Here is a 13,181-nt window from a genome sequence, read left to right as displayed (position 1 = left end):
AAGGAGACCCATTCCAAAATGCATCCGATGAAGTGAGCTGTAGCTCACGAAAGCTTATGCTCAAATAAATTGGTTAGTCTCTAAGGTGCCACAAGTACTCCTTTTCTTTTTGCATTCCAAAACAGGTTCCTAGGAAGATACCTAGCAAAAGGAGCAGAATATCTGACATTAGAAGAATCTCAAAAAAGTTTTATGTTCTAAAAAAGATCTCAGGGTAGAAGCTGCCAATTAACTACGTCAGGGATATTATATTAATTCTAACTATTTTTGCTGGCTTCTTTAGGATAGGACTGTGCAGAGGTGGTGTTCAAAACTTAGAAGATTAATTAGGTTTTATGACATGTATCACTCCAACCTCAAGCTCCATGGAGCAAGAGTCAAGAAATCTTCCCTTAAAAGAGGGAACATGAACTTTACCTTATTTATTTCAAATCTTCATAATCCAATTCTGGATTACTGTATGGGACACAACCCGACCGGCTTTTTCAACAAAAGACAGTTACCTACAAAGTCTCTTGAATGCAAGATTTTTACTGTTCTGCACCCTTTCAGTACTTTTATTGGGAAAATAAAACGTTAGCATAACCTTTGATCACTCAGAGATCTTCCTATGTGACCACACTGATTGTGAATTTTACCCTAACTTCTTAATGGGTCACCTACATGCAAGTTGACTTATTCCTAAAAGGTTTGGCTCATTCACTCTTCCATTTTCTCCAGTAAAGAGGGGTTCCAAGGTTCTCTTATCTGTGTTTGATGCACCTTATCTCATCTTTGAGGATAGGAGAGATTAATTGGGGCATGTTGTGCAAAGGCCTATCTGTTTGTACCAGTTTTTCTTCCCATTTGCTTACTTTTATAAAGTTTAAAAAGTCTTCAAGGCTCCTAGTAACATCACAGATTGACATAAACTAAGAGTTTAGAAAAGACAGGTGATGTTTATAATTGAAAACACTAAAGGTGAGTTTAGATTGCTTAATTTTTAATAGAATGATGTTGCCACCCCTTTCTGGGCATTGCTTATCTGGGGGTACAGCTCAGCAGGTGGACCGAAAGGAGTTCGGCTTCACCATCATGGCTGGAGACACATCCTGTATCTGCTGCATCGTCGGAATCTGCCATCAAACCATTAGGCCTTCATCATCCTGATCCTGAAAGATGCCTTCATCAGACCAGGGCAAAGAGAATGAGCCAGATTACACCGTCACCTCCATCAGGTTTGACTAAATCCTGATCAAATACCAAAGATGTGAACCTTGTGTTACTGTTGTCACCTCCTCCCTCATGCTCCATTTTCCTTTACCACCTTGTTTCTCCTCTTTCCCATCTTCTTTTTATGCCTTCTGACTCTGAAGAAATCTGTTTTAGCTGTCCAAGACAAATCTGCCTTTTGCAACTCTGCTATGAACCTATGACCAGAAAGGAAAACTAAAAACAATGCCTTAAACAGAGTTTGCCAGATGTATGAGTGCCTGATACGGCCACATGCTATGCCTTGCAATTTCCCAGCAGCTATTTTGCAAGCAAGAAAGCAAGAGAGAATACTATTTTCTTCCTCCCTTCATGTTTTAGTGTCTTGTTTTTACTTAAAGGGAAGAGAGTAATACTTCAATAACAACCTCTGAAGACCATCTAAACTGACTTTCTTCTTACCAAAAAGGACAGTTAGTAGCTCTGTAAGACTGTCAAACAAAGTCATGACAGTGGGGCAGCCAGGCCAAATTGAGTGGCACTGCGGCCCGAAGCACCAGGTGGCAACACATGGAGTGGGAAGATGGGCCCAGTCCTGTGGGATAGTAGCTTCCAATGCAGGGGGAACTCGCTCTCCAAGCCTCCTATTCTCCGCTCCCACCCCAGGATCTACTCTTCCACACCGGGCAAATATTAGGTTTGCAGTGCAGGGACAGAGTGTGCATATACATAAGGGCACTACACAACAACAAAATTCAGTTGGTGGTTACCTTAATAAAAAATTTGGGAGCCCCTGGTTTAGCGTATGAGGCACACTAAAGGAAAAGACTACTTTCCAGAAAGATAGGCAGTCATTTTGTTGTTCTCTTCTCCTCCCCGCAACTTCCAACTTTTAACGGATGGTTGTGCCTGTGCCTATGCTTCCAGCCTCACATGATCTAGAGCCCAGCTCAACTGATGAGTTAATGCCTAGATGAAGAAGCAGCAGCTAAGGTAGAGTGAGATGTTCTCTTTCCCAAGACCTGGTGTCCTAAACAAGGATCTTTTCTAGGAATTTGGGACCCGAAAAGGTAACATATGAGTGATCTTCAAAAAATGTCACCAGGACACCAAAGCAAAATCCATAGGGTAGTGTGTGTCAGAATGCAGAATCTTAATAAACTGGCCTTAAGGAGAATAAAATCCTGGAACATGTCATACAAATTAACTTCCACCAAGCACTTTGACAGGTTCTTGCAGATGGCTTTTTCTGACTGGGTTTCTTATGTCAGCAGAGGTACAGGTGTAATAGGCATGTGTATCAATTAGCATCTCCGCCACTTCATTCTTTAAGTTCCTAAGGAAAATGTGCAATCAGTAGCAAGTGTGGTACTTTTTTTTTTATTATTATTATTCCTTGTTCTTAAGAGGAACTAGAGGCGATCCCAAGAATTACAGCCAATAAATTTTACCTCAGTACCAGGTCAAACTTGTTGAAATGCTAACAATTATAAACTGTTGAATTATAAAACATGATTATGTTCTGATAGGGGTAAACCACAGCAGATTTGCTACAAGAAAATTGTGCCTCTAAAACTGTTTGAATTCTTTGAACCTGTCAAGAAAAGAACAGGTAAAAGAACAAGTTGACATTTTGTTAAAAGGCTTGTTTTGAAGTTCAAATAAAATTTTTCACAAAAGACTACCAAAGAAACATAAGTTATCACAGGAAGTATTGTCACAGAACAAACTGGTTAAGAGAAAAAACAAAGCAGCAATAAAAGGTCTTTACGGCAAAGGATTAAGAGTGGGATGATCCAAAATTCTGAACTAGGACCAGTGTAATTATTTAATATGATATGGAAAAAATAAGTAAGTAATGATAATGGCAAAATTTGCAGATGACAAAATTTAGGTTAGTTAATGCAAGAGAAGATGAGGAACTTCAGAGAGGCCTAATGCAGCTAGTTGAATTGGCAACTCAAACTGGCAGTTCAAATTCAATGTTGACAAATACAACCTTGAAAGAATAATTCAGTCATACACATTGCTGCGTTCTAAACTGATTAACAATTCAGGAAAAAGACCTGAATGTGATTGTGGATAGCTCAACATTCAGAAGTTGTGAAAAAAGGAAACTAAAAACATTTGGATGGATAAAGAATGACAAGGAAAATAATTGTGAACTGTTATGATGCCTATACAGAAATCTATGTTATGCCCTAACCTGAAATACCATCTTCAATTCTACTTCTGCTAAATCCTCTTTTAGAAAAAGGTCTGGCAACTCTTATATTCCATATATGTGAGTACTTTCCAAGTCAAAAACTCTTCTCACTACTTATTCTTGCAGTTTAAGCAGATTCAGAAGATTGATGCTAAAAACAGGATAGTCTCTTTAAAGGAAAGATTGGCTGTTTTTGAGCGGGATGTGAACCCAAGCCTATCTTCAGCCATGAAAGGTCCAATCAAACATGCAGATTTGGGAGGATGGAAGGAAACTTCTCAGGAGGGTGATAAAGGCACCTAGTGGCAACAGATGGAGAGAGAATACAGCTGTTTTCAAACATCTTTATTATAGAAGAATGGACTGGAAGGATTCTCTTCAAATTTGCCCAAGGCAAAAAGATGGCAAGCTTGCCTTCTCCTCTTGAATGGTAGTTTATATTCAATTGGGGAAATTTTTCAGGGTTTTTGTCATGTGACACTAAATACAGATATTCTTCCTACAAAATCCTCCTAGAATCACCAGAGAAAGAAAATGAGGGGGCTAAGAAGAAGAGATAGTCTCCCCCAGAGACTGAATTGGTAGTAACGTACAGTGCACCTTTGCTTGAAAAGGCTGAGTGGGGAAAAACCCTGAACAGGACTGCAGAGAGGAAAGAAGGAAGGATTTACTTTCAATTGATACATGGCGGAATTACAAGTGAAGAAAAACTGGGCTGGAATCCACCCATTTGCAGGGGAATTATAGGGGAAAAAAAATTGTTCCATGGGGTCGGGGCCTGAAACAAGGTACACCTTCCCATTTTGGCCTCACACCTGCATTCCTAGGAAGGGCTGGGGAATTGTGCACACACAAAGCTCACAACAGTTGGCTCAAGAAAAAGTTGTAGCCAAGACATTTCTTGGTACCAAGTTTAATGCTACTAAAAGTTGGGTTCTCAGCCTGAGTGAACAGAGGCATGACTTGTCTGATGGACAAATATTAGACTGATGACACAGTGATAAGCACCGTACATAAATCTAGATAGCAATGCCAGACAGAAGTGTTGTTTTTTTAACTGTACCCCCTTTGTATCAATTTGTCAATAAGAATGTGAAGAATGTCAATGACTTGCATTCATAAAATGTATTTTAAAATTTAACATTAATAAATTGCATATTACTTCTGCAATGTCTTATTTTGCTGCACATCGGGAGGATTACCAATTTTTAAAAGAAATGCTTTTGTGACAAAGTCTAAATTCCCCTTCACTGGAGAATTCAGTACCTCATACTCTTCAAACTTTGTTTTCTCACTTGTTTTGTGTAACTTTAATAACTAGTTTTAAGGGTTTTAGACCACCAATTAGACGTACTTTAAAAATAAGTTAGTGGAATGGAGGGAATAACTGGAACAGGTTTGGGGTTTTCTTTTCTGCCACTCTCATTTAAGTCATTATAACAGCCACATTTTAATTAGAGCCAACAGAAGATTTTTTCCACCTTTTCCCATTGCACTTAAATATATTCACAGAGCTGTACTGATATCTGTCACACTAATGTACATGGATAGTTTGTAACAAGACATTTAAAATACCTTTCATATTTGTACATTTAATTTATTAGTGATTTTTAAAGAGTTAAAATTTAAATTACCTGCATATTCACTGAATGTTCATGTCATAGTGAATAAAAATAAATAATAATGACTATTTCTTATACAGCTGTTTTTATCAGTAGACCCCAAAATGCTTCATAATCTTTCAACATATTACCCTCACAATACCCCTATGAGATAGGGAATCATTATCATCCCCATTTTACACAAGGAGAACTGAGGCACAGAGAAGCTAAATGGCTTGCCCAAGGTCATACAGGAAGTCTATGGCAGAGCAGCAAATTGAACCTAGGTCTCCCACATCCTAGGTCACTGCTCTAACCATTGGACTATCTTGTGGATACTGCACCTTTTGTACCATAGTGCTGGCATGTTTAGTCATAAGAAAAATGAAAAAAGAAAAAGTCAAATTCTGACTGAAGTTTACAGTACTTTTTTTTTAAAGATTAATTATGTTTCCTAACACATTTCCAATTAAACAAATTGTTTAAGCTCATTATTTTCTTATGCTGCTTTAAGTTTCATTTTAGGTTTGATTCCCTCCCATCCACATTTTCAGCATTATCTGCATGTGCTAAATTAATGGAGCCTTTCAGAAGATTAAGATCTCTTCAGGGACACCGAAACCTACTGCAGATCTTTTCCATTTTAATCCGACATGTAAGGTCTCCACTTCCAGAACCATCTAACTCTTTGTAAAAGCTGGAAAAGTACTCTTCTTGTCTCTTCCAAGCAAATAATAAGTGCATCCACTGCTGGATACAAGATGATACCTCACTTCATTCAAAAACCTGTGTCTAGTCTTGATGTGTTCGTAAGTTTAAACTATACTTTTCAGAGTATAAAGTAATACTGAGCACTGGGATTCTTCTGTGCTATTTTTGGGATAAAAAGGATGAAGTGGTGGAAAGATTTTTCTGAAAAGTTCAAGAGTAGTTTCTTGTTACATAAGCAGCTTATAGCATTAATTTTTAGAGGCCCAGAAGTTAGAATTAATGGAAGCCTTCATGTATTTGTCATTTATCTGCTTTCAAATACTTACAGTGAAAAATACGGAAATCAATGTATGGATGAGAACCTCTTCTTTCTGTTTCAAATCCTGCCCGACTTCTTACTCGCACATCTCCTAGAAATAGGGTCAAGAGTGAAATAAGAGTGGAAGAGCAGCAGAGATAAAATGCAATTGAACATAGCTGCAATTGAACAAGGGATAAAAAGTCATGTACTTAATGGTGTAGGGTTATTTATACAATAAACCTACTCAAAGCTTTTTGTTTTAGAGGTGAAGTTTCAAAACAAGTGTGAAGATTTGTTAAACATGCAACTGCATGCTTTTTCTCAACTTCTTTCCTGCCTAAACATATGTGGCCAAAAGCATTCAGATGAAATTAAAAACATTTGGCTACACCATTATGATAAAAAAATGCGTCTTAATGTGACAGGAAACAAGAATGTTAAAAGTTGATTTGTCCCTCAGTTAACACATGAAGCAGGAATATTTGTATAGTTCAAAAGATTCAACTTCAAGAAATTGTAGCTTTTAGCAAATAAACTAGTTACCCTCTGTTCTCATATTAAATAATAAAACATTTTCCCGCTAGCATTTACTTACTTGTGCTCAGCTGTTTGAACATTACAAAAGAGCCTATTCAAATACCAAAATGCAGTATTAAAATTTTAAAGCATCAGTATGTTTCTAGGTATTTGCTACTGCAACTTAAACAATTAAGTTTATACTTAATACACTATACTGTATTTCTTAACATATTAGTTGATTTCTGCATTTGTGTTTTACCAATTGAAAGCTGATCAGTGTAAGTAATTCATTCATTCATTGAGACAAGAGAATTCACCTGAATTAAAAAATCCCTTCAGCTTTTAAAAATGAGATCAATTTAATATTATGTTTGTCTCAAGTCTAACTCAATGTTAAAACATTAGACCATTCTCAAAATTGCTCTATTTCTATTAATGAAATCCTGAATGTATATTACAGTCCTCTCTCCAAAGAAAGCAGTTTTCATATAAGTCATAATTAGGGATTTAATGGGGATGACAAAGACTATATTTTAAAAAATTGTGAGCACTAAAGAAAAATCTGTAGGTACTTAAATTCCAGTAACTGCCACCATTCCACTGTGTTGAAATTGTTTCATCTCTCCCTCTCTGCTTCTCCAACTAATTTATTCACAGAACTAATTTAAACACATTATTAAACCAAGTAGCAAACCACTTTACTAAGATTAGCATTGTAGCTGAAGATACAAAAATGTTGTGAATAGTAATACAACAGTATGTATGATGAATAGTTTTGCAGAAATTTTATATATTTATATAAATATTTTATATATTTATATATAAACACTACTATTTGGCAATACATATAATAATGCACTTTATATAAGTAGTATCTTGAGAGGTGCAATGTGTGAGTACCACAAAGATGAGGAGGATCCAAGTTGTGTATTATAATGAAGTATTTATATATTCACACAGTCTTGAGGGGTATGAAATGTTTTCAGTTATTCTTTCCTTGTATATGTTTTTAAAGGTCTGAAAGTCCTTTGTGAAACTGCTAGTAGAAGGTTTCAGCAAAAGGAAAGCTTATCTCACCACCACGCATGCAGTAATCTTCACCTCTCAGGCTAACAAAGACAATGTCAAATTATAAGACTCTCCAAGATGTTCAGCTAAGAGTGGTTCATTCCACTCTCTAGAAGATACAGAGGTAGCACTGCAGAACTCTTCTGCGAGGCACATGAACTGGTGATTCGTTGGATAAGTAATGTGACCTTAGGAAATACTTCTTAAAAAAAAGTCTAGTAAAAGAAAAACTTTAGAGAGAAAAAGTCAAAAGATGGAGAAGAGGGAGGGAACTCAGATTGTACATTGATATTTTCATATGAAACTGGCAAATAGGACTGCCCCCATTCTCAGGCAGAGTACAGCTGCCAAACTTGAGTCACATCATCATGTACCAAAAAACACGTCAAGAATAAAAGGGAAAGCAAAGGAAAATAGTAAGAGGAACTCCAAGAGCAACACCACCTGAAGACTTCCTTGGGAGTTTCCTGTTAATAACAGAAACTAATGGGTATCATACCTCAGCGAAGCCTAAAAAAATATTTTCTACTGTGTTTTGAATTCCCACGTGCCAGGGTCTGGAGTTTGACAGCTGAGCCAGTCTATTCAATTGCCCATATTTCTCCCAAACATTATGAAGCCATGGCCTTTGAATAGTAGAAAATTTTGAAGACTTCATACCAGGGGAGGTCACTTTTAATTTTCCTTTGAAGATTTCAGTAACCTACAGGTTCCATTGTTGTATTCTACCAAAATGGGCTAGATATAGAGGAAGGAATAGTTTAACTATTAAACTGATCATCAAGGTTAAAGGATTATAGCAAAGGAGACTTGCCTGATGACCATTTCCCTTCACTGAATCTATGTAACATATTTCACCAGCCACAAAATCCCACAGTGGCAAAGAAAATCCCACAGTGGCAAAGATGTTGATGGCAAAGGGCTCTTCAAGTTATTTGCTTGAGAGCAATTTTGTTTTGCAAGTTCACCAAGTGAAACACAGCAATAGATTTACAAAAAAAGGCACTGTTTCTGACTGAAAGAATGAAACACACATGATGGGATGGGTAGCAGAAAAGAAAGAGCAACATACTAGTGATGCATATGGACAATAATGAAACAGAGGTAACTGTATTGAGATAGTACAGGGGTAGGAAGGAATGCTTTTATACCTACAGTACAGAGTAGAAATTTCCCAAATAAGCAGAAAAGAGTCTGTGGAAAAGAGATATTTTCACTGAGCAGTTGAAAGGTAAAGACCTAGTACCCATCAAAAACCTCCTGTTGGTTTTTTTTTAATACATTAAAATACCTAAAGCATTTGCCTCAGAAATATTGGAAAAAGTGGAGTGCTGCAAGGCGCCTAAAGGTTCTGAACGGTAGCTCAAAACAAAAAGACCGTCTCCTGGCTGAACTGGAAGGAAGGGAGGACTTCATTTACAATGGAGGGGAGTATAGAGGAACCCTGGAAGCCAGTAGACTGTATAATCTATAGAGACCATCTGTCTGTAATAGTTCAGTCCCATTCTTAGAAGAAACAGCAATGCTTGCCTTTTACAAGCAGTCCTCTTGGGATGACAAGCCTTCATTGTCACTTCTTGGACCTCATTTTAGGGGAAGACTGTTCCCAATACACAGAAAACCAGAAATGATAAATACCTGTTGGCCCTGGTGGGACAAATGGGCTGTCTCCATTACAACTGGGAGACACCCAGATATTTACGAATGGAATGAGTTTAGCATCTTTTTTCAGAGCAGCTTTCTTCAGAACAAAGGGAGCCTCCATGAATCTTTAAGACCCTGAAAAATGTCCAGTATCAAAGCCAAATAATTCTTCTGGGAACTAAAGCAAAGTCACACCTCCAGTAAGAGAAACGAATGATATTACAAAGAGTACTGCAAATGAAATTCTTTCATCCTTTTATTTCATTCTGTTAAAGATTGGCGTTAGCCTTTTAAAAAGTTTCATCAAGGGGATATCTGAACTATGGTAACAATCACTACAAAATCCTTTAAGTCTGTTACAAGAGCTTCATAATCTTTTTTCCAGTAATGTTCTATTTGCTTACTGGCTAGATTTTTGGAAGCAGCTGCCCAGACTACAAGAACAAGAGTCTTTATTAACTGAGAAATGCAATCATCCTCTTCAGGGGGATTAGCTTAAACATCTTCTCTGTCTTCCCATGCTTTTTTCTGAAATTCATGACAAACCCTAATGAAACTACTCTTTTCAGAGTAAGTCAACACACATCTCTAGTGACTGCTGAATGGTAGTCCCTAATCACCACTGCACTCATTTAAAAGTGAATTTTTAAAAATCCACCAATTCAAAGAGGACCAAAAAGATAAAGAAGAAACTTCAACCTCTTCAAAGGAAAAAGAAGGAAAAATCTTCTTCGCTGAAGTCTCCGATTTAGTGTGCATGTATGCACATTCTTAGCTATTTTTGTTGGGTCAGGGTACTAAACTCCGTTTTATTTCTAGCATAGGTGGAGAACTTGGATGATTTGCAGTCTGTCACAAAAGACATCAAGGTACCAGCAAAGGGAGAAACTAGCTTGAAAAAGATGATGGGTGAAAGAACAGGAAGAGAAGGATGAGAGTGCTCCCTTGGCTAACTGGTTGAAATTGCACAGGGCAGGATAGCCAGAGGAATGCCCCAGTTTAGGGGAAGAGGATCAGGCTCAGAGTTTAAATGGAAAAGAGAGAATAGCCTGCATATATTAGAAGTAACACAAAAGGAATCAGGGGATAACTGTTGCTGAGGGGAGGTTGCTAATTTTCTACCTTTGTTAGCTTTTTGGCTTTTTCTTCCCCCATAGTGATGATGAGCTATTGTAAAACCGACAGATCCCGGTCACAGCAAACAGGATCGAACCTGGCACCTCGAGCTGAATGCATGAGCCTCTACTGCATGAGTCAAAAGCCACAGGGCCCTTAGCTAAGGCTGAGACAGACTCATTAATATCTAAGTGGTCTCGGTGCCACTAGAGGGGACAAAGCACCACACCCAGGAGGTGTGTGGGTTACACTATGCAAGTGGGGATTGTATAGGGTAAGTAGTCCAGATCCAGCAGAGAGAGGTGCCTTATCACCAAAGCAGACAGTTTAGAGTAGGCCACTCAATGCCCCATAACTTCCAAACCCTATATTGGCCAGGGCTCCCCATAATGGATCTTGAGGCAGCAGAGAAGAGCAGAAAAGCCAAAACACAGTAAGAACAGAAGGAAATCAAGAAAATCTACAGGAGAAAGAAGAACATTGAGGAAAGCTACCCTGTAGCTATAGACAGAAACAGCTGACTGGGGTCAATATAGCTGGATCACGCTTACAAGATACCAGCGCAAACAGCAGAAGAGTTCTACAGTGCTGTATTTCTATTTTTAGAAGATGAACCATTATCCAAGGTCTGAATCTGGACTGAAAAATGCTTTTGGAGAATGCCAGAGTGGCTGAATATATTTTTTGGAGTGGAGAAGGAGAGAGTAGCCATCTCAAGCTGACAATGTTCAGTTGTACTGACACTGATTGAGTCAGTTAAGATTTTCCCATTATTTTCAGGGATTTTCAATCTTTTTCTTTCTGAGGTCCCACCCAACATACAATAAAAATCCCAGAGCCCACCTTGGCCACAACTGGTTTTCTGCATATCCAGTAGATTAAAAGCCAGGGTTGATGTTCGAGGGTAGCAAGCAGGGCGATTGCCCAGGGCCCCACAAAGCTAAGTTGCCTGGGCTTTGGCTTGAGTCCTGGGCGGCCGGGCTCTGGCTTAGATTTTCTGCCCTGGACCCTAGCGAGAGTGAGCCTAACACTGGCCCTTCTGTCTGGTTTATTTTGGCGGACCCTCTGAAAGCTGCCTGCAGCCCCCTCAGGGGGCCCCGGGCCCCTGGTTGAGAATTGCTGATTTAGGTATCCATAAGATTATGTTTTAGGTAGGATTTGGAAATACTGCTGTACCACAGTAACATCACTCCAATTGGGGTCACTTGAACCTCTCTTCAAGACTTGGATTCCAAAAGCCTGCAAACTTTAGGGAAAGCAATTTCACAATCATTACAGCCAAACAAAGCCAATAGGATAAGTTCTAAGTAGTCTTTCTGTTAATTTTATAGGGCTGCCGATTAATCGTAGTTAACTCACGTGTTTAACTCCAAAAAATTGTGATTAATTGCCATTTTAATTGCACTGTTAAACAACAGAATACCAATTGAAATTTAATAAATATTTTGGATGTTTTTCTACATTTTCATATATATTGTATTGTGTTGTAACTGAAATCAAACTGTATATTATTTTTATTACAAATATTTTCTCTGTAAAATGATAAACAAAAGAAATACTATTTTTCAATTCACTTCATACAAGTACTGTAGTACAATCTCTGTCATGAAAGTGCAACTTACAAATGTAGATTTCTTTTTGTTACATAACTGCACTCAAACACAAAACAATGTAATACTTCAGAGCCTACAAGTTTACTCAGTCCCACTTTTTGTTCAGCCAATCATTAAGACAAACAAGTTTGTTTACATTTACAGGAGATAATGCTGCCCTCTTCTTATTTACAATGTCACCAGCAAGTGAGAACAGGCATTTGCAGGACCCTTCTGAAGCCGGCATTGCAAAGTATTTATGTGCCAGATACGCTAAACATTCGTATGCCCCTTCATGCTTCACCACCATTCCAGAGATCATGTTTCCATGCTGATGATGCTCATTAATAATATAATGTGTTAATTAAATTTGTGACTGAACTCCTTGGGGGAGAATTGAATGTCCCCAGCTCTGTTTTACCCACATTCTGCCACATACTTCATGTTATAGCAGTCTGGATGATGACCCAGCACATGTTGTTCATTTTAAGAACACTTTCCCTGCAGATTTCACAAAACGTAAAGAAGATACCAATGTGAGATTTCTAAAGATAGCTACAACACTCAACCCAAGGCTTAAGAATCTGAAGTGCCTTCCAAACCGAGAGGGACGCAGTGTGGAGCATGCTTTCAGAAGTCTTAAAAGAGCAACACTCCAACGTGGAAACTATAGAACCCAAACCACACAAAAAAGAAAATCACACTTCTGCTGGTGGCATCTGACTCAGATAATGAAAATGAACATGTGTTGGTCTGCACTGCTTTGGATTGCTATCAAGCAGAACCAGTCATCAGCATGGACGCATATCCTCTGGAATGGTGGTTGAAGCATGAAGGGACATATGAATCTTTAGCACATCTGGCATGTAAATATCTTGCAACACTGACTACAACAGTGCCATGAGAATGTCTGTTCTCACTTTCAGGTGACATTGTAAACAAGGAGCAGGCAGCATTATCTCCCACAAATGTAAACAAACTTGTTGGTCTGTGCGATTGGCTGAATAAGAAGTAGGACTGAGTGGACTTGCAGGCTCTAAAATTTTACATTGTTTTATTTTTGAATGCAGTGTTTTTATATACAATTCTACATTTGTAAGTTCAACTTTCATGATAAAGAGATTGCACTACAGTACTTGTGTTAGGTGAACTGAAAAATACTACTTCTTTTGTTTTTTTATAGTGCAAATACTTGTAATCAAAAATAAATATAAAGTGAGCACTATGCACTT

At 38.0% G+C, this 13,181-nt stretch overlaps 1 protein-coding gene across 2 annotated transcripts in view; it reads right to left on the bottom strand.

Annotated features, from left to right (window-relative positions):
* PDE7A (phosphodiesterase 7A) overlaps positions 1 to 13,181 on the bottom strand; it is a 130,321-nt gene that overhangs the window by 38,409 nt on the left and 78,731 nt on the right. Inside the window, exon 3 of one of the 2 annotated variants that reach the window (XM_048840802.2) lies at positions 6,036 to 6,119. The exons of the other annotated variant lie outside the window; for it this stretch is intronic. Coding sequence (XP_048696759.1) covers positions 6,036 to 6,119 — 84 coding nt within the window. The remainder of the gene's footprint in view (positions 1 to 6,035; positions 6,120 to 13,181) is intronic. 2 annotated transcript variants of the gene reach the window in all.

The sequence above is a fragment of the Caretta caretta genome, chromosome 2 (genome assembly GCF_965140235.1).
Source record: "Caretta caretta isolate rCarCar2 chromosome 2, rCarCar1.hap1, whole genome shotgun sequence".
Taxonomy (NCBI): domain Eukaryota; kingdom Metazoa; phylum Chordata; order Testudines; family Cheloniidae; genus Caretta; species Caretta caretta.
Note: the sequence above shows the minus strand (reverse complement) of the source record. Positions and strands in the feature narration are given on the sequence as shown.